The following is a 21,313-nucleotide window of genomic DNA, read 5'->3' as shown; positions in this document are numbered from 1 at the left end:
TCTGTCGGCTTGGACCTGGGGGTGCCATGGCCCTGGCACCGAAATTTGTGGGTGCCCGACCCCCCTTCCTGGGGAATTTTGTGGGTGCTCAAATAATATAAATCAATCAATCAATCCCCGCCCATCTGGCAGGGTTTCCCCAGCCACTCTGGGCGGCTTCCAGCAAAATATTAAAATACAATAATTCATCGAATATTAAAAGTTTCACTAAACAGGGCTGCCTTCAGATTTATTTTTTTTAACCTTTTGGGTTTTTTTAAATCTTTAAATAAATAAATAAAATAAATAAATAAATAAGGCGTGTCCCTTTTATTTATTCTCCCTGTTTTCCCCAATCCCAACCCGCCTTTGGGAAAAGGAGAGCGGGGGAGGGGAAAGAGAGGGAATTCCCCCCTCTCCCCCGCATCGGAAGCCCAGGGACTTCCCTGGAGGGCGGGGCAGAGGAGGAGGAGGAGATAGGGAAAGGCAGGAAACTCCGCGCCTGCGCACGAGCGAGCCAGCCAACCCTCCCCCCTCGTGTCCCCCTCCTCCCACCGCGGAGCCACGCGCGCCTGCGCAGCCTCCTCCTCCTCCCCCTCCTCCCTCCGGACTGGGCTGTCCGCCCTGCGATACATAAGGCGATGCAGGGAGGCGGCGCTACGGAAAGAGCCGCTGCAGCCGCCGCCGAGAAGTCGCAGGAACCGCCGGAAGGACGCGCAAAGATGGTGAAGACCGTGGGCAGCCTGGTAAGGGTCTTCCCCCTTGCATTGGGGGGCGGGGGCGGCTTTCCCAGGCCAAGGCCCCGGAGGGAGTAAGGGCCACCGCCGGGGGAGAAGCGCGCGTGCAAAAATCCCGGGGTTGCAACATTTGCAGCTGCCGACCCCTAACTCCTCCGCCCTCTCCTTTTAAGGGACCTGATCTGACCCCCCCCCCAACCCCGGGGGGTGGCTGCAGAGGTGCCAACTTGAATGAAATATATGGGGGGGCCTTACTCATGGGCGTAGCCAAGGCAGGGGCAGGGGACAGCTGACCCCCCCAACACAATCCAATAAAAAATACTTAACTAACTGTGGTTCTGCTCCACAGTCTGCTCAACCCCCCCCCCCGAATCCTGGCTACGCCCATGGGACCCCCCCCCCAAGTATGGAGTAGCTAGGATTTATATGGGGGGGCGAGCTATCCAAGGTGCCACTGGGCGGTGAGTTAAGTATTTTTATTTATTGGGGGGGGAGAGAGCAGCTGCCCCTCCAACCTGGCAACGCCCATGGGCCCAGGTAAGCCCTGTCGGCTGGCATAACCGGATAGCAAGGCGCGCACCAGTTTGAATGGCAATGCCCGTTAACTTGGGGGGGGCTCCGGCCCCCTACAATATTTTATTGGGGAGGGGCTGAAGGGACCTTGGCCCCCTAGGAGTTGGCTCCTTGCCTCTTATCTAGTGTGGAAAAGATCCTTTGGGTGCCTGTTGCATTCTTAGTTCCTTGCGCTTAAAAATATATAAATACATGCAGGGCTTTTACGCTGGTGGTGGCTTTGCAGGGGGTCAGGAAGAGGCGCTTCTAACTTCCTGAAGTGCCCCTTCTTCTTCTTTTTCTTCTTCCACCGGCCACCTCCTCTCCCTGCCTGGCATTGCGGCTGCCTCTGCCACCCGGAAAACCTGCCCCAGAGGCTCATTGGGGTTGCATCAGCGTCTGCTTCCGCATGTGCCAGTTAAGAGGAGCATTGGGGCATGGGAGCGAGGGCTTTTGTCTGCTTCCATTCCCTCTTCTCCTTGCCTGCATCATCTCAGAGCCCCTTCCTAGCTCTGTGTACAGGGGCTCCTCCTCCTCTGCTTGCTGAGAAAACAACCATGGCAGCCCCCCAGCACTTTTCCTCCTCCGACTTCTGCCTGGATCCGCCTGATTAAACTCTTTCGCAGGCTGGCTACCTAGAAAGGACACTTTGCCCCCCAGTGGAAGGAGTGGCGGCAGGTACAATCACCTCCTTGCCGTGGAGAGTTAAGAATCTTGCGGCACAACTCTGCCCATGTGTAAAGTCCGCCGCCAACCAAAGTGTGGTCCTCTTGAGACGGCAGCTTTTCTGGCAACTCCCCATTTCCGACTCCCGCTTTGAACATCAAGAGTTTTTGCCAAGCTCTTAGCTGAGCTGCGGCCGCCTCTTTGCCTAGCCGAGGCCTTGTTGTTTGGAGAGTTGTGCCCCACTAACCCCGGCGAAGGGCCTCTTGTGTTCTTGCTGTTCTGGATTTTCCTGCGGCAGACTTTAATGGCTGCTGCGAACGGTTGCAGCAGCAGCAGCGTGGGCACAGAGGGAGGAGGCAAATGGCAGGAGGAGCGACGGCAGTTGCAGCCAAAAAAACGACAATTGCTGTAATAAGCCGCTGCAGAGACACACACTCTCTCTGACAAGCTCCTGCAGTTTAAGAGATTCCTGGCTGTCCCTTTTTTTAAAAAAAGGATTCCATCCCTCGTTTCCTTTACCTGATGGGAAGCTTGTGTTAATTGCAGAGGGAGAGATGCTTGCTGCCTTCGCCATCCTTCAGTCCTTTTAGTCGTGCTCGATCCTCCGCGACCCCATGAACCAGAGCATGTGTTGGAATTTCTCCTCAAAGCTGCTGCTTTTGTCCACAGAGTGTTCATGGCAAAATACTGGAGTGGGTTGCCAGTTCCTTCTAAAGCTTGCTACCTTATAATTCTATGATTCTTGTAGCATAGTATTCTCCTCTGTTGTTTACATAAACTGCTCATGCGCTAGTGCCCTATGTCCTGGGGATGTGGCTGCTAGTGCCCCCCCTCCCCCCTGTGCTCAGCTGTGCTCAGCCGTAGGAAGGCTTAAATTTTCCTGGACTACAGAAACATCCAATGCAGTTGTCAAGCAGGGCACTGCTGCACACTCAGTTGTCTGTACTGAGAACTAGGAAATAAGTTTTCTCTTTAATGACAACATAATGTTCCGCTCCGGCGGGAAGGTAAACGGCGTTTCTGTGCGCTGCTCTGGTTCGCCAGAAGCAACTTAGTCTTGCTGGCCACATGACCCGGAAAAACTGTCTGCGGACAAACGCTGGCTCCCTCGGCCTATAGAGCGAGATGAGCGCCGCAACCCCAGAGTTGTCCGCGACTGGACTTAACGGTCAGGGGTCCCTTTACCTTTAATGTTAGCAAGTTGGTGAGTTGCGGTTAGGATACAAGTTTCTTCCAATTTAGAGGGTGTGTGTTAGATATGTAGTGGAACATACAGTGGTACCTCTGGTTACGTACTTAATTCGTTCCGGAGGTCTGTTCTTAACCTGAAGCGCCACTTTAGCTAATGGGGCCTCCCGCTGCCACCGCGCCACCAGAGCACAATTTCTGTTCTCATCCTGAAGCAAAGTTCTTAACCCGAGGTATTATTTCTGGGTTAGCGGAGTCTGTAACCTGAAGCGTATGTAACCCGAGGTACCACTGTAGTTATAAACAACTATTCAAATGCATTGTTTCCTGTGATTTGGGAGGAGACAAAACATTCTTGATTTATTCCTCAATCATATCGGTGACCAGTTGTATGTTTCTTGACATTTGCTGAATGTGGTTGTGTGGCTTTGCTCATTTGGGAAGGAAAACTACTGCCTGGAAAAAATTAGTTGGTGTGAGCCTAACCCATGTTTTTTTCTTTCTCTTTTTTAAGCCTTCACGGCTTCTCCTTCTCCATCCCCACAATTCATGCTCTACTATCTCTTGTATTCCTCTTTCTAGCATCCGTTCCCTGGCCTAGGCGGAAAAGTTGAAATGTGGCTAGCTTTCTAATCCTGACATGCCCTAGGCATGAAACTGAAAGGATGACCTGCTTTTGTTTCTTCCACCCTCAGCAGAGATTTCCGGTAGCCACCCCAGCGTCTGAGAAATGACTCACAGGGGCACAGGGAAGTTTTTCTCGGGCTGGTTTCATCTGCTCACATTGAGACATAAAGGGTTGTCTTGGGTTAGCAGTGCTTAAACACTGCTTTGGGAGAAGAGGGCTGGAGTGTTAAAGGGAAATGCCAGAAGGCAACAAAACTAAAATCATCTTGCATTTTGTAGAGATCTTTCTCTCCCCTCCCTCCTTCCAGTGTTAAGCCTATTGTGACTTTGTAAGGTAGGCCAGTCCTTTCAAGGTGGGATTGATTACAAAAGATGCAGCCAGGGAACTTATTGCTGTCAGATGACAGATGAAGTTCCTGGCTTCCCCTTTAACAAGACATTGACTTGTTACAAGCTAAAGTTATGGAAGTCTCCCAGTGTCTGTGGGTGCGTTCATTGGAATTTAGCAAGAATCCAGCCCCAGATCTGGATTTTCTGCCTCTTCATAGAGTGTTCCTGGAAGATGTTTGCTCCTGCTCTTCTCATGAGGGCTTCAAAGAAGGAAGCTCTGTAACTTATAAGCTCTAGTCCATTGCCGAGCTGTAATCTCCTAACCTATAGCTTGACTCTTTCTCTCTACTGTGATCTTTAGGTTATTGCCACTTGAGCTCTTCTCAGTCATGTTGAATTGTTTTTGCTGGCCTCTTAATATAGTTGAAACATAAGGATATTCCTTCTCCTCTCATCCCCTTTATGTAAATACAGTCAAACCTCGGTTCCTGAACACTTCCATTTTGGAATGTTTTGGCTCCTGAACGCCGAAAACCTGGAAGTAAATGCTCCGGTTTTCAAACTTTTTTGGAAGTCGAACGTCCGACGCGGCTTCCACTTGAGTGCAGGAAGCTCCTGCAACCAATTGGAAGCCGCTCCTCTGTTGTCGAACATTTCGGAAGCCAACTGGGCTTCCGGAACGGATTACGTTAGACGGCCAAGGTTAGACTGTACAGGGAGACTGTAATTGTAAGCAATTACTAGGAAATTAGTATGACTGATCACAGTGGGACTCGCTTCTGAGAAAACATGTCCAGCTTGTTCTGCCATACGGCATACAGACTATCCTTTCTTATTCTGTTTCCCTGCTGGAAATGCTCTTCTAACTTTCCACTGGATTGCTTTTTCAGTATCCCTTAAATTTGCTGCCGTGCTTGAATCTAGCCTTCTTGCTATCCAGTGAGGCATTGCTGCTACTTTATTCCTTTATGTGACCTGCAGTGCTAGAAACTCAGATTTACAAGCTAGGCGCCAAATGGCTCCTTAAACCAAGGTTGCAGTTGCCAAAACAGAATGTCTAGTTGCCGTTTGGGGGCAAGACGACTCTATAAAGTTTTATTTTCCAAATGATGGATTGACCGGGATTGATTCTCAGTTAGATTTCTGCCTAGTTCAGATGACAACCTTGAGCTGGGTTAAGAACTTTGAGAACTTTCTTTCCTCAAGCCACTTGATCCAGGAAGAGTCTGCAAATCTATTGGCCTGTTCCGACCTCTTTCTTAATGATGACACGGACCATTCATAATGTAGGAATAAACAGCACCCATTCAAGTTGAAACCCCGTCCCCATTAAAACAAAAAGTTGGCAGGAATCCAAAAAAGGTACATGTCACCAGGCCACGTTGGACCGCAATTCACACCTGTGCGAAGAGGCCCCGAGGTCTCGTTGGTGCAATGTGTGAAAAGACTTTAGCTTCCTCAAGCGAACTTGTGCTTTGTAAAAACAGAAGTCACACGGTTTCTGTTTTGCAAGCTGTAACACAAAATATTGCAACTCTGGGAAGTCCAGAATGCCAGTTTTGAATGAAACACCGTGCGGCAAATTGAGATGAGGCAAATCGGTCCCAGTTTCACAGTGTGCAGCAGAAGCCACAAGTGTCCTAAAAATAATCGCTATGGTGCCATCCAGTTTCACCATGAGAATAATACCTTGGATATTGAGATCCCACGAGAGCAGGGCTAGAAACTCAGATATATAAGCTAGGCACAAAATGGCTCCTTAAACCAAGGTTGCAGTTGCCTAAATGGAATCTCTAATTGCCATTTTTGGGCAAGACAGCTCTGAAGTTTTATTTTCCAAATGATGGACTGACTGGGGTTGATTCTCAGTTAAGCATCTGTCTAGTTCAGATGAAAACCTTGAGCTTGGAGAACTGCAAGAAGGAAAGTCCCTTGATCAAGAGACAGGTCACATATAAATTAGCCTATTCCAACCTCTTTTTCTTAATGGTCACATGGACCATTCGTAAAATCGGAATATGCTTCACAACGGTGAGCAGGGCAGTGGGACGGGGCAAGTGAAGACAAGCTGCAACCATTCACTGCACCATCGTTCACTGCGCCTGCTCAGGCTGCACAGAAAAAGCGTTTTGGTTCCTGAAATTCATTCCGATTGTGAAGATAAAATGTAACTGATAGAATTCTACAGGATGGGGTGTTAGTGTGTAAAAACAGTCTAGATCCAATGATCCTCAGGCATGCACTTCCAGATGGTGGAGATGCCATCCTGGTGCCCATCATCATGGTCACAAGTGGCTGACGGCCAGCTGCAAAATGCACTTGGCTTATTTTGAACACTGGTAACCCGAAATGGTTACCAAAAGGGACGTGGGTGGCGCTGTGGGTCAAACCACAGAGCCTAGGACTTGCTGATCAGAAGGTCGGTGGTTCGAATCCCCGCGACGGGGTGAGCTCCCGTTGCTTGGTTCCTGCTCCTGCCCACCTAGCAGTTTGAAAGCACATTGTGCAAGTAGATAAATAGGTACCGCTCCGGCGGGAAGGTAAATGGTGTTTCCGTGCGCTGCTCTGGTTCGCCAGAAGCGGCTTAGTCATGCTGGCCACATGACCCGAAAGCTGTACACCGGCTCCCTTGGCCATAAAACGAGATGAGCGCCGCAACCCCAGAGTCATCTGCGACTGGACCCAACGGCCAGGGGTCCTTTAACCCGAAATGGCAGCATCCCTATGTGCCACACTTCTGCCATCTGTTTAAGAGTGATTTGAATCTTTAGCTTGTCTCTTTCAACTCCTCTCCACTTATAAGAGCTGTGGTCTTGTACTGTCTTCATCTAAATTTGGGGGAATGCTGTTTATTTAATAGTAAACAATAGCTCTATTTAATGAACACCATCCTCTTTAAATGCCACTTAGGTTAAGCATCACTTAAGTTAAAGCCTGGGTTATTCCACAATGCCCATATGCCCCCCTCCTATATGATTATCATTGTGAGCTTTGCAGATATATATTTATACCTTGGCTAATAGGAAGATCTGCTGATCAAGTACCATGTTATTAATGCTGCAACCCGACTGCCTCTTGATTAAACTGGCCTGTAATCTGTGGGCAAGCATCTATTAGTTTAGACTGCAGAAGAAGCTTTCTCTGAACAGCAACTTAACATGGAAATGTGGATTAAGCTTATTAGGAGTAGACTGTTGCCTTGTCATTAGGAACAGACTGCTTGCTGCCTTCTATGGCACAAAGGGAATTTGAGAGATACTGTTGGGACTGCTTGGCCATTCAATGGTGACCTTCACAGGTTGATTTTTCTGCCAAGGCAGCTTAAAATGCTAAAACAAACAAATGATGTGAAGTGTAATGCGGGTTGAGTCATAGATGGCCGTCTTTTATGTTTCTGACTAACATCTCTTCAGTGGCTGTAAGAGGAAAGGGCTCTCTCACTTTAACAATTGGGTGACGCCTTGAGAGGGCCTTCTTCAATTCCTAAGTCAGTGTGGTTTAATGGACTTGTCTGACGGCTCATTCAGCTATTGTGGCTGGTGCACATGCTTCTGCTGAACGGTAGGTCTCTAGGGCAGTGTTTTTCAACCTTTTTTGGGCAAAGGCGCACTTGTTTCATGAAAAAAATCACGAGGCACACCACCACTGTGTGCGGAGAGGGAGATGTCAGAGCCCCGCTGCTCTCTATGGGGAATCGGATGAGAGTGGACCCCCTGTCCGCTCTCATCCGATCCCATCCGATCTGATCCCCACCCAGGACGGATGGAAAATAGGGTGGACACAGTCCGGCGCCCGCCTAGTGGGCAAAAATTTGCCTTTTTTAAAAAAAATAATCTTTCGAATTTTTCAATTTTTCCCACGGCACACCAGGCAACATCTCGCGGCACACTAGTGTGCCGCGGAACAGTGGTTGAAAAACACTGCTCTAGGGAGCTATAGAGCTCAATCGCTGGTCCCTCTAATGTATTGTCTACATCAGGGGTGACCAACTCCCAAGAGACTGCGATCTACTTACAGAATTAAAAACTGGCAGCAATCTACCCCCATTTTGGGGGGGGGGGTTTCAGGTCAAAGTTCTTGAGTTTTTTTTAGGGAAGAGGAAAGCTCTGGTTTTAAGGGTTTTGGGGAAAACAGGAACAGCAACTCACCAACAAATCGCTGGGGAAACAACCTCACTCAGTAAACTCCATCTTCCGTTCTGCAGATGGAGGGCAAGGCAAAGGGGCTGGGCTAAAAACGATTTTAGCAACGCTAAGGAAAGGGACCCTGCGATCGACCGCTATTTACCAAAACCTCCCGGGGATCTACCAGTAGATTGCGATCAACCTGTTGGACGTCCCTGGTCTACATTAATTAGCAGCAGCCCCCCAGGATTTCAGATGGGACCAGTGCTTGAAATTTGACACATTTTGCACCTGGGTATCAACCACTAGCAACCGAGTAAAGATGTCTGGGTGCCAATATGGTGCTTGAGGTCTCCTCCATCTGGAGGCAGTGTTAGAAACGCAGATATATAAACTAGGTGCCAAATAGCTCCTTAAACCAAGGTTACAGTCACCGAAACAGAATCTCTAGTTGCCATTTGGGGGCAAGACGGCTCCAGTGTTTTATTTTTCAAAGGATGGACTGACTGGGATTGATTCTCAGTTAAACATCTGGCTAGTTCAGAGGACAACCTTGAACCAGGTTAAGAACTTTGAGAACTTCAAAAAGAACAGTCACTTGATCCAGGGGCAGCTCACATTATTGGCCTATTCTGATCTCTTTTTCTGAATGGTGACACGGACCATTCATAACGTAGGAATGTTCTTCACAACTGTGAGCAAGGCAGTGGGATGGGGTAAGTGAAGATAAGTGACAACAAAGGGCTATAACACTGCTCCTGCTCAGGCTGTACAGAAAAAGCATTTTGGTTCCTGAAATTCATTCTGGTTGTGCAGTTAAAATATAACTGATAGAATTCTACAGGATGGGGTATTGATGTATGAAAACGGTCTGGGTCCAATTATTCCCAGGCATGCACCTCCAGATGGTAAAGATGCTATCCTGGTGCCCAGGCATCTTCACTTGGCTGACAGCCAGCTGCAAAATGTGCCTGGCGCCTGGCTAATTTCGAACACTGTCTGGAGGTGCCTGCCTGGGGGATCCTTGGATCTTGACTGTTTTCACAAAGGATTCTACAGGATGGGGGAATTCTAGCTGCTGTGTTTTATCTGCAAAATCAGAATGAATTTCTGGGACCAAAAGTACTGAAAAATACGACTTTTGAGCCGTCTGGCCCAAAAATGGCAACTAGGCATTCAGTTTGGGTGACTGTAACCCTGGTTTAAGGAGCCATTTGCTGCCCAGCTTGTATATCTTAGTTTCTAACACTGGGTGGGGCATTCCTGGTACAGTGGTACCTCAGGTTAAGTACTTAATTCGTTCTGGAGGTCCATACTTAACCTGAAACTGTTCTTAAGCTGAAGCACCACTTTAGCTAATGGGGCCTCCTGCTGCTGCCGCGCCGCCGGAGCGCGATTTCTGTTCTCATTCTGAAGCAAAGTTCTGAACCTGAAGCACTATTTCTGGGTTAGAGGTGTGTGTAACCTGAAGCGTATGTAACCTGAGATACCACTGTACTACAGAGCTGCCAAGTATTGTGTGTGGAACCTTCTGCCTGCACATCAAATGCTCCACATTTAAGCTTGAGGACCTTTCTGTCTCAATATCTTGGATGGCGGTATCCTATATCCTTGCCCATAGGAGTCCAGCTCCTTTTGTGTTTCGAATACATGGTGAGATACCTCCTTCTTAAAGAGCAAAACCTTTCAACTCTGCTTCTTCTTAGCACTTGTTACATTGTTCTATCTCGGAAATGGCTACAAAATATTTGGGCAGGTTCCCTTTTTTTGGCTTTGAAAACTGTCCTTGGACTTGGGTTTATTTGTCCAAGATAGCTGCATGTATGCCATTTTCAAAAAAAACCCATCCTTTTTTGAAATGGATGTTCTCAAAACTTCTTAGTATAAGGCATTCTTTTTTATAATGTGGATACACAATGTTCAGCCAGCAACAAAATGGTGCATGCCAGGGGTGCATTGCAGCTGAGATTTCATAATCTTTAATGGCAAAGTTGGCTGGGGTGAGAATGTTGTTTTCTTTGTCTTGAATACACTCTGAATATAATGTCCAAAGGGGAATGCAGCAGTTTCTTAGACTCGGGCTCTCTCTTCCCTCCCCAACTCCTAATTTTCTTTCCAATTTGCTTGACTGCATTTGGAGTTGCTGAATTTCTTAAGACTTGACTGCAAGCCAAGGCCATCGCCGTAGGCACGGACCTATCTTTGATTCTAGCACAGTGGTTCTCCAGACAGCTTGGTCCAAATTCATACACAGTACAATTCCAGGAAGGTTATTTTGCAAAAGTTCACTGAGTGCAACAGTTGGGCACCCAGACTTCTTCACTTGGTTCCAGGTGGCTGATAACCGGATGCAAAATACGCCAGGCGAATTTCGAACGCTGCTTAAAACTGAAAACAGTTTTAAAATGTACTGAATTTTGGTACAGTGGTACCTCGGGTTAAGTACTTAATTCGTTCCGGAGGTCTGTACTTAACCTGAAACTGTTCTTAACCTGAAGTGCCACTTTAGCTAATGGGGCCTCCTGCTGCCTCTGCGCCGCCGGAGCACAATTTCTGTTCTCATCCTGAAGCAAAGTTCTTAACCTGAAGCACTATTTCTGGGTTAGCAGAGTCTGTAACCTGAAGCATATGTAACCTGAGGTACCACTGTATATCCAAAGAGCTGTGCATTCCTTATACTCTTCCAAAGGGATAGTTATCTAGGGTACAAAGTGCACCTGCAACTTTGAAACGGCCCTGTTTGATAGCTAGTTGTATTTTTGGTCACGCTACCGGTTGTGTGGGTTTTTCTTCCGGCTGTAGAAAAGTTTCCATGGATGAACGCAGTGAAAACATTCCAACTCTCAGTGCATGGCTTGTGGACCGCATTGTCCAGCAGGGCAACTCAGCCCCGTCAGTAGATCTTCATTCTTAATTCCACCCCTGTATATGTTGTTGCAGCCTGCCTTGATTTGGGTTGCAACCCCATCGTGGGTCTTGACTGAAGACTCAATGGCTTGCACTCACCCACTCCTCCTCCTCCTCCTCCTGTTGTGCTGCACTACTAACCAGTGTTAGAAACTGGGATAGAAAAGCTAGGAGCCCAATGGCTCCTGGAACCTGGGTTGCGGGCGCCAAAACAGAATGTCTAGTCGCCATTTTAGGGGGCGTTCGGCAACACTTTTTATTACCTTGGTAAGCATGAAGTAATACACAGTTCACATAAAGTGATACATTGTTAATATCACATTTTTCAGAGAAATTGTTTAATTGGGTGTTGACAATAAAAATATGGTTTTTAAACCACACTACTCTTTATTGTTAAACTCCTTAACGTATTGCCTATCCTTAACATATACAGTGGTACCTCAGGTTAAGTACTTAATTCGTTCCGGAGATCCGTACTTAACCTGAAACTGTTCTTAACCTGAAGCACCACTTTAGCTAATGGGGCCTCTTGCTGCTGCTGCACCGCCGGAGCACAAATTCTGTTCTCTTCCTGAAGCAAAGTTCTTAACATGAAGCAATATTTTTGGGTTAGCGGAGTCTGTAACCTGAAGTGTATGTAACCTGAAGCGTATGTAACCCGAGGTACCACTGTACTTGGGAGCTTCAAAGCACATACATTTCAGTCATCCTGGAGGGTCAGCCAGGCGCCAAAAATGGCACCCAGACTTTTTGAGCTTGCAAATGGAGAATCTTTAGGCACCTGGCGCCCTGTTAATTTCGAACCCAGCACCAGGTGAAGGGAGAGTTTCAGAGAGCATGGGATTCACCCCTCAGCTTCCCTTGTTTAAATGTGCCAATCTTGGCTACTAGCCGAGTTCACCGGACTCGTGGCTGGAGGCGTGGGCTGTGTTGACATGCCACGTTCCCCTCCATTAGTTGTGCTACTTTCTGGCTAGTAGCGATTCCAGGAAGATGAAATTATTCAGGCCTCGCTGACTGCGGGGAAATGGTTTTGGAGCTGTCCACCAAGGTAATGGAAATGGATATTGACATAAGATACATTCAAAGAAGCATGCCAACTTCAAAGTGCATGCACTTATGTCGGCCCTGGGGAATGCAACCCAAAACCTTCCAGTGAGTTCTCAAAATCTAACTTGAAAGCTGCATTCCCTGGGCAAAGGTTGGGGAGATGCAGAAGGCTGCACTCAAAGGCTGCGTTCAGTGTCTTTTCTTACAGCTTGTTCTGCAGAGAGATCTTTGCACCCAGTGTTAGAAACTCAGCTATATAACCTAGGCGCCAAATGGCTCCTTAAACCAAGGTCACAGTCGCCAAAACGGAATGCCTAGTCGCCATTTTGGGGCAAGGCGGCTCTAAAGTCTTATTTTTCAAATGGTGGACTAGCTATCAGTTAAGCATCTGGCTAGTTCAGAGAACGACCTTGAGCTAGGTGAGGAACTTGGAGAACTTGAAGAAAAGTCCCTTGATCTGGGGAAAGTCTCCATATCTATTGGCCTCTTCCGACCTCTTTCTTAATGGTAACACGTTCATGTTGTTGTTGTTGTTTAGTCATTTAGTCGTGTCTGACTCTTCGTGACCCCATGGACCAGAGCACGCCAGGCACTCCTGTCTTCCACTGTCTCCCGCAGCTTGGTCAAACTCATGCTGGTAGCTTCGAGAACACTGTCCAACCATCTCATCCTCTGTCGTCCCCTTCTCCTTGTGCCCTCCATCTTTCCCAACATCAGGGTCTTTTCCAGGGCGTCTTCTCTTCTCATGAGGTGCCCAAAGTATTGGAGCCTCAGCTTCAGGATCTGTCCTTCCAGTGAGCACTCAGGGCTGAGAGCCAGTGTGGTGTAGTGGTTAAGAGCGGTAGTCACGTAATCTGGGAAACCGGGTTCGCGTCGCCGCTCCTCCACTTGCAGCTGCTGGGTGACCTTGGGCCAGTCACACTTCTGTGAAGTCTCTCAGCCCCACTCACCTCACAGAGTGTTTGTTGTGGGGGAGGAAGGGAAAGGAGAATGTTAGCCGCTTTGAGACTCCTGAAGGGGAGTGAAAGGCGGGATATCAAATCCAAACTCTTCTTCTTCTTCTTCTTCAGAATGGAGAGGTTTGATCTTCTTGCAGTCCATGGGACTCTCAAGAGTCTCCTCCAGCACCAGAATTCAAAAGCACCAATTCTTCGGCGATCAGCCTTCTTTTATGGTTTTCCCAGCTCTCACTTCCATACATCACTACTGGGAAAGCCATAGCTTTAACTATACGGACCTTTGCTGGCAAGGTGATGTCTCTGCTTTTTAAGATGCGAGAATATTCTTCACAACTGTGAGGAGGGCAATGGCAAGTGAAGCCAAGCAACAACCATTAAATATAATGTTTAATTATCCTGCACAGAAACAGCTTTTCGGCTCCAGAAATTCATTCTGAAACCTGGAAAACCTGAACAGCCACTGCCATTCAGTGAGAAATATACTGGATGGAGTCCTGATATGGCTTGGTGTAAGGCCGTTCCCTAAGGATGTAAACAACCACTTGGTTATGGCCTGTAAGGACGGCCTCCCAGGGCACCTGTGGGCTTAGTAACTTCCATGGATTGCAAAGCTCGGAACAAATTGATGTGGTTAAAGGTTGGCACAAAGTGTTCTCGTGCGGCAACTGCGTGGTGACATGGGTTCACAATGCTTGCCTGCTCTCAACAGACGTGCTTCTTCTTCCTCAGCTTTTAGCCGGCATTCCATCCTGTTGCTCTTTTTATCAGGCTCTGGGGAGATCTGAATGCAGACCACCCCTCTGGAAGGCACTTTCCAAAAGGCGGCATAGAAACGAGTCTTCGGTGCGGCTGTTTTGTTTATTTACTTTTTGCAGCACTTCCAAATCTCTTTCTGCATCGTGGGAGAAGGGGGAGCAGGTATGGACCTTGGGACGGGGCTGTTTCAGTTTTGGATTCTGCCTTTGAAAAAGTGCTTCATAAACAGAGTTGCATCTTTTTGTGTAGAAGGGGCGCCTGAATTAATTGAAACTGCCCCTATAAACTGGTTTCTCTCTCTTCTCTCACCCTGCCCAGACGGAATTTCAGGCAGAATTGACAAATGCTGGTGGAAAGCTCATAGTCGTCGACTTCTCTGCCACATGGTGCGGACCATGCAAAATGATCAAGCCGTTCTTCCACGTAAGTAAGCTGCTCTGAGTCTACGGGGTGAATAAAAATCAATGAACTTTAAAAAAAAATTTAAATCAGATTTTTTAAAAAATTAAATCAGATTTTTAAAATAAAATGCTTTTGGAGCAAAATTCTTTCTAAAGATAGCTTTCTATTTAAGTTACATTATAGTCCAAAGGCTGTTCATCAGGAAATAAGGATTTGTTTTAAGTTTTTCATGTGTGCTTAAAACTCAAAAATAAAATAAAATGCTTTAAATCAAGTCTTCCTGACTAGTGATTTAAATCGATTTGATTTAAATCAAATCCACCCTGAATGTCTAGTTCTCATTTTTGGGCAAGAGGGCTCTAAAGTTTTACTTTTCAAATGGTGGACTTACTATCATTTAAACATCTGGCTAGTTCAGATGTGACAAGCTTGAGGCAGGTTAAGAGCTTAGAGAACCTGGAGAAAAGTCCCTTGCTCCAGGGAAAGTCCCCATATCTATTGGCCTGTTCCTACCTCTTTTTCTTAATGGTGACATGAACCATTCATAATGTAGGAATATTCTTCACAGCTGTGAGCACTGCAGTGGGACAGGGTAGGTGGAGACAAGTGACAACAGTGAGCTATCACATTGTTCACTGCTCCTGCTCAGGCTGCACAGAAACAGCATTTTGCTTCCAGAAGTTCCTTCTGGTTGTGCAGATAAAATATAACCGATTGTATTCTACAGGAAGGGATATGAGTGTGTGAAAAGATCCACAGAATGTGGAGATGTCACATGCCATCATGGCGCCCAGGCATCTTCAGTGGCCCTGGTGCCTGGCTAATTTCGAACCCTGAATAGTGCTCCTATACATTTTTAAGATGGGACACTTTAATTTCCTCCCTGCCATCCCAGCACAACAGGAGATGAGACCATTTCATAGAATCATAGAGTTGGAATAGACCACAAGGGCCATCGAGTCCAACCCCCTGCCAAGCAGGAAACACCATCAGAGCACTCCTGACATATGGTTATCAAGCCTCTGCTTAAAGACCTCCAAAGAAGGAGACTCCACCACACTCCTTGGCAGCAAATTCCACTGTCGAACAGCTCTTACTGTCAGGAAGTTCTTCCTAATGTTTAGGTGGAATCTTCTTTCTTGTAGTTTGGATCCATTGCTCCGTGTCCGCTTCTCTGGAGCAGCAGAAAACAACCTTTCTCCCTCCTCTATGTGACATCCTTTTATATATTTGAACATGGCTATCATATCACCTCTTAACCTCCTCTTTCGTCGTCTTCTTCCCCTTGCTAGTTGCCAATCACTTCCTTTTTGCCTGCAGACCAGACTTGGCATCTTGCTCATCATGGTAGGCTGGGAAAGAGACGCCTGGAACGTGACTGAGGACTAGAATTTGTGGGCGAAACCATGGTTGCCTTAGCTCATGAGCTTGTGTGGATGGGGGATACTTGCAAATTGACATTGGTCCTGCTCAACAGCCTCAAACATCAAGAGGGTGGACTCTTGAATTGTCCCCTCAGCTTCCTTTTGGCTTTCCCGTAGCCCATGAACCATGAGGAGAAGACCGCAGAGCAATAGAGGTTGTACCCACTGATTCAGCTGCTTGCCCTAGCTGCCAGGGAACGAGAATGACCCATGGCCAAAGTGGAAGGCTCCCAAAGATGAACCTTGTCCAGCCTCTTGAAGGATCCTCTACGCAACATGTCAACTCCTTTTATGCTCAGATTGACCCCATCATCTCTGCCATTTGCTTGGGAGTGGCTAACAGGGGTTTCCATGTACGAGAGAGTAGATAACTCAATTCTGGAAGGGAAGCTACAGGGAACCAGGCAGAGGGTCTTCTCGGTAGTGGCGCCCTCCCTGTAGAACGCCCTACTGTCAGATGGCAAGGAGATGAAGAACACAACTTTTAAAAGACATCTGAAGGCAGCCCTGTTTCAGGAAGGTTTTTAATGTTTGACATTTTATGTTTTTCTATGTGCTGGAAGCCGCCCAGAGTGGTTGGGACAACCCAACCAACTGGGCATGGTATATCATTTTTATTATTTTTATTATTTATTATTAATAATAAATAATAACCTCTCTCCTCCTCTCTAGTATAACCCTCTCTCCTTTCTTTACCCAACAGAGTCTTCTCGAAAAGTATCCGGATGTAGTGTTTATTGAAATCGACGTGGATGATGCTCAGGTAAATTCTAGAGTGCGGCTGTCAAACTTGAAGAGAGAGAGAGTGTGTGTGTGTGTGAGAGAGAGAGAGAGAGAGAGAGAGAGAGAGAGAGAGAGAGAAAGAAAGAAAGAAAGAAAGAAAGAAAGAAAGAAAGAAAGAAAGAAAGAAAGAGAAAGCTGTAGCTATGTATTTTAAGGACTTGTTTCTTGGGGAAACTCTCGCACTTTGCAGAGGGTTCTTTCTGAACAATGTCCTGCTAGGAGGCAGAGTGGTACTCAGACTTCGTTGCCAAGTATTCAGCTTGGGACCAGGACCACCGGAAGCATGGTCTCACCCCTTTTAGACCGACTGGATCACTGCGATCTGCGGAAGGGTCCTCTTGCAGATGCCCATCTTATCAAGAGGTCTGTTCTGCGCAACACAGGGATCAGCCTTTAGTGCTCTGACACCCAAACTTCAGAATTCCCTCTCCTTGAACACTCAACGGGCTCTGCCTCTGTTGTCTTTTCGGCGCCTGCAGAAGACCTTCCTCTGTCAACAAGTTGTTTCAGTTGTGGCCTTTCCCTGGTCTGTGTTGGGAATGCTTTTAGGTTGTATCATTGTTTAGTCACGTGTTGTTTGCCACCCTGGTCTCCTTTGGAGAAAGGGTGTCATATATGTTTAACGAACAACCCCAGGCTTCACCAGAACAAACTGAAAACAGCTTCATGCTATCACAATCCCAGAAATAAGGATGGAACTATGTAAAGGTGAACCTGGGCTTTTAAAACGGCTTGAAATGCAGAATTTCTTTTGCCAAGGAGCCCTGGGAATTTGTAGCTTGGCCAGTGCTGACCATTCCATTCTCAAGCCTTGGCTTCACAGAACTAAACTTCCCAGGCAAGAGGGAATTTACTTTTTAAACTGGCTTCACTACGTGGTGTGGTAGATAGGGTGTGATATTTTGCAATTCTCGGCATTTACCCAGCTGCAATTTACAAAATTCTTTTTTTTGGGGGGGGGTGGATATTAAAATGGTATAGAACTTTAGAATAAATATTGGCTATTCCTCCATTAGCCTAAGGGCAGGCAAGCATGACATTGTGCAATTGGAACATTGCTGTTCCATAGTTTTTATTCCCCTATGGCTAAGAGAAATGCAAACAGGCGGGCGACTTATGCATAATCTGGTTTGCCTTGGTGCAGGCAAAATGAGCTGCAGCCTTCTTGCCTTGCCTTGTGGAAAATATCCCTGTTTCACCTTATTCTTCTCATGGCTTGTTACACTGCTGTTTCTACGGGGATATACGCTCGGTATTTATCACTCCCATTATACAAAAATCTCCAAATGGGTCTGAACTTCAATGTCTAAAACTCCTGGTAGAGGACAAGGATCCAGAGATCACACTAAGGGTGGCCAAATTCTGTGCGACTGCCATAAAACTTAGGGAACAAGCTGTAACTACCAAAATGATTAAGGTTTTAAATGACAATTTTAGGTTATATTTTAGTGATCAAGATTTAATATATATATTTTAACTGTCGCTATTCCTGAATTGTTTCTGTTATACCCAATTGCAATTCAATGTATTCCTGTTGCGTTTTATGATTTTCCTGATATTGTAAGTGAGCCGGAACTGGTCTGTGACCGTAATAATAAAATTCATTCATACCTCTTATTCTTCTCCTTCCCTCCCTCTCCTCTCCCCCTCCCCCTCGAATTTTTACAAGTGGTTCAGCTTCTTTTCAAGTTTTCCTGATCTTGGGTACCAACTCCTGTGCTCAACCTAATACAGATAACCTCTTTCATCTCCTCTAGGATGTTGCCGCTCACTGTGACGTCAAGTGCATGCCAACATTCCAGTTCTACAAGAACAATCAAAAGGTATGTGTAGTCCCACATTTCCAGCAAAACATCTTGGGGGGGGCTGTGGGACGCCACCTCCAGAATTATTATTTTTGGGTGGGGAAGGTAGGCACTATATTCTGTTGCTTGGGGTCTTGTGAGGCATCCCTCTTGGCTCAACCTACCTGGATTTCTGCCCTCCCTACCCAACACTCCGTACCAGGTTGTATATACAGTGGTGCCTTGCTTCTCAAACTTAATCCGTTCCGGGAGTCCGTTCGACTCCCGAAACATTTCGAAAACCAAGATGCAGCTTCCGATTGGCTACAGGAGCTCCCTGCATGCAGTCAGGAAGCTGCGGAAGCCGTGTTGGCTGTTTGGCTTTCGAAAAGTGCTTGCAAACCGGAACACTCGCTTCCGGGTTTGCGGCATTTGGGAGCCGATTTCTTTGGGAGCCAAGCCGTTCGAGAAACAAGGTACCACAGTATACAGTGACACACACCTAGTGGCAAAGGGATAATAATAATAATAATAATAATAATAATAATAATAATAATAATAAAATTATACCCTAAATAAAAAAATTCCTTCCAGTAGCACCTTAAAGACCAACTAAGTTAGTTCTTGGTATGAGCTTTCGTGTGCATGCACACTTCTTCAGATACACGAAATGTGCATGCACACGAAAGCTCATACCAAGAACTAACTTAGTTGGTCTTTAAGGTGCTACTGGAAGTAATTTTTTTATTTTGACTATGGCAGACCAACACGGCTACCTATCTGTATTTATACCCTGCGCATCTGGCTGGGCTTCCCCAGCCACTCTGGGCGGCTTCCAAAAAATATTAAAATACTATAATGCATCAAACATTAAAAGCTTCCCTAAACAGGGCTGCCTTCAGATGTCTTCTAAAAGTCTGGTAGTTGTCGTTCTCTTTGACATCTGGTGGGAGGGCGTTCCACAGGCAAGGCGCCACTACCAAGAAGGCCCTCTACCTGGTTCCCTGTAACTTGGCTTCTCATACCTCTTATTCTTCTGGCAGTGAGGGAACTGCCAGAAGGCCCTCGGTGCTGGACCTCAGTGTCCGGGTAGAACGATGGAGGTGGAGACGCTCCTTCAGATATACTGGACAAAGGCCGTTTAGGGCTTTAAAGGTCAGCACCAACACTTTGAATTGTGCTCGGAAATATACTAGGAGCCAATGTAGGTCTTTCAAGGCCGTGTTCTGGATTAGTTGTAGTTTCCGGGTCACCTTCAAAGGTAGCCCCACGTAGAGTGCATTGCAGTAATCCAAGCGGGAGATAACCAGAGCATGCACCACTCTGGCGAGGCAGTCCGTGGGCAGATAGGGTCTCAGCCCGCGTACCAGATGGAGCTGGTAAACAGCTGCCCTGGACACAGAATTAACCTGCGCCTCCATGGACAGCTGTGAGTCCAAAATGACTCCCAGGCTGCACACCTGGTCCTTCAGGGGCACAGTTACCCCATTCAGGACCAGGGAATGCCTGTTGAGTCTACCTCTGAGGCTTCAGGCGCCAGATTTCATCATGTGCATCGCTTGTTAGGTTATGGGTAGCAGTGGCTGTGGCCGGGGGAATACTGCAATTCTCTGGCAGGATTCAAAATTAGCCAGATGCGTTTGTGACTGGTGGGGGTCCCATTTCTGCCACGTGGAGATCTCTGGGTGCCATGCTGGCGACAGACAACTCCACCTGGCTGGTCCCTCCAGCTTTCTTGAGCAGGTAAGTAGAAAAGCTTATTTATTTCATTTATAGCCCCCTCCTCAGTTAATCCCTGCAACAACCCCGTGAGGTGGGTTAAGAGGCTGCGACTAGCTCCAAGGTCACGCAGTGAGCTTCAGGACGGAATGGAGATTTGAACCCTGGTCCCCCAGGTCCTGGTCTGACACTCTAACCACTAAACCACTCCCTCCCTAGAGTACTTCTGCTCTGGGGCAGCTTTATAAATTAAGCAGATAAATAAATAAATAGGGGGGAAGCAAAATGTTCCTTAGAGAACGATCTGAAATATTTTCCTTGAAGCTTGAATTTGTTTTATTCCAGATTGTTTTATTTGATGTTTTGGTGTGCTCTCAACCACTTTAGAGATTTTTCCTTTAAAATATAAAGCAGCGTAGAAATGAGGAATAATGATAAAATCTTGCGGATTAAAAGGAACATTTGTTTTTGGTGATGGAACCTTGGTTTAAGGTGCCATATATATGTGTGTGGGATGTTATTAGGGTTTATAGAGAAAAGTACAAAACTTCCTCTTTTTTTGTCCAAACTGAAACTTATCTAAATGCAATAAAAACAAAGAGGAGGAGGAGAAAGGAGTAAAGAAAAATATTTAATTAAAAAAAAGATTAAGAGGGAGAAAATAAAATTCAGAAGGGACTTCCGATTCTTCTGTCTGCTATATGTAAACAACATTCACTTCTTCTACTCCAGTAGAACACCCATCAATTAGCCTTATATGTTTGAGTTTCTAACACTGCACAAGTAATAACAAAAGTGGAATTCTGAGGTTAGGATGAATGACAGAGAGAGAGGCTGGAAACTGAGAATGAAGCTGCTAAGAAACCTGTGCCTGGTGACTTCTGTCTGGAACGGGAGAAAATTACAATCGTCTTGACATGAAAAGCACGCATCTTTTGAGCGTCCATAAACTATAAGTGTTAGCGAGTGTGCATTTCTGTGTGACTTTGAATGCTCTCAATTTGTCTGCTTTGTTACTTCAAAAGTGATGGTTTGAAAGAAAGGCCTGAACTTGGAATTCCTGTATTTCAGGTGCATGAATTCTCTGGAGCAAACAAAGAGAAGCTGGAAGAAACCATCAAGAATCTAAAGTAACCTAACCCACAGATTCCTAAATCATAAAAAAGTGCTGACTGTTAAATTATAGCCTTTTCTACATAATGAACTGATCAAGTTAGATCATGTATCCAAATACACTTTTGACTCGTTGGCCTGTAAATGAGAAGAATAAAAATGTATAAAACGGGTGTCGCTGCATGAATCTTGTGGCTTCGCTGTTAAAAAACA

At 46.4% G+C, this 21,313-nt stretch overlaps 1 protein-coding gene across 1 annotated transcript; it reads left to right on the top strand.

Annotated features, from left to right (window-relative positions):
* The first annotated feature begins 564 nt into the window (after positions 1-564).
* On the top strand, positions 565-21,273 carry LOC310696606 (thioredoxin). The gene is made up of 5 exons (XM_083482368.1): positions 565-725; positions 14,194-14,298; positions 16,405-16,464; positions 18,242-18,307; positions 21,059-21,273. Exons 1-5 carry the CDS (start codon positions 621-623, stop codon positions 21,119-21,121), a joined length of 399 nt encoding a protein of 132 aa, XP_083338494.1. The 5' UTR covers positions 565-620; the 3' UTR covers positions 21,122-21,273.
* Positions 21,274-21,313: the final 40 nt, after the last annotated feature.

Source organism: Podarcis liolepis (assembly GCF_965112155.1).
Source record: "Podarcis liolepis genome assembly, chromosome: 17".
NCBI lineage: Eukaryota > Metazoa > Chordata > Lepidosauria > Squamata > Lacertidae > Podarcis > Podarcis liolepis.
This window is presented reverse-complemented; position numbering and strand designations above follow the sequence as displayed.

Bases quoted from the DNA above. Each gene is read 5' to 3' on its own strand.
- LOC310696606 (XM_083482368.1), top strand. From the start codon at position 621: ATGCAGGGAGGCGGCGCTACGGAAAGAGCCGCTGCAGCCGCCGCCGAG. The intron at 14,299-16,404 runs GTAAGTAAGCTG...TTTACCCAACAG, and splicing joins TGATCAAGCCGTTCTTCCAC to AGTCTTCTCGAAAAGTATCC. The intron at 16,465-18,241 runs GTAAATTCTAGA...CATCTCCTCTAG, and splicing joins TCGACGTGGATGATGCTCAG to GATGTTGCCGCTCACTGTGA.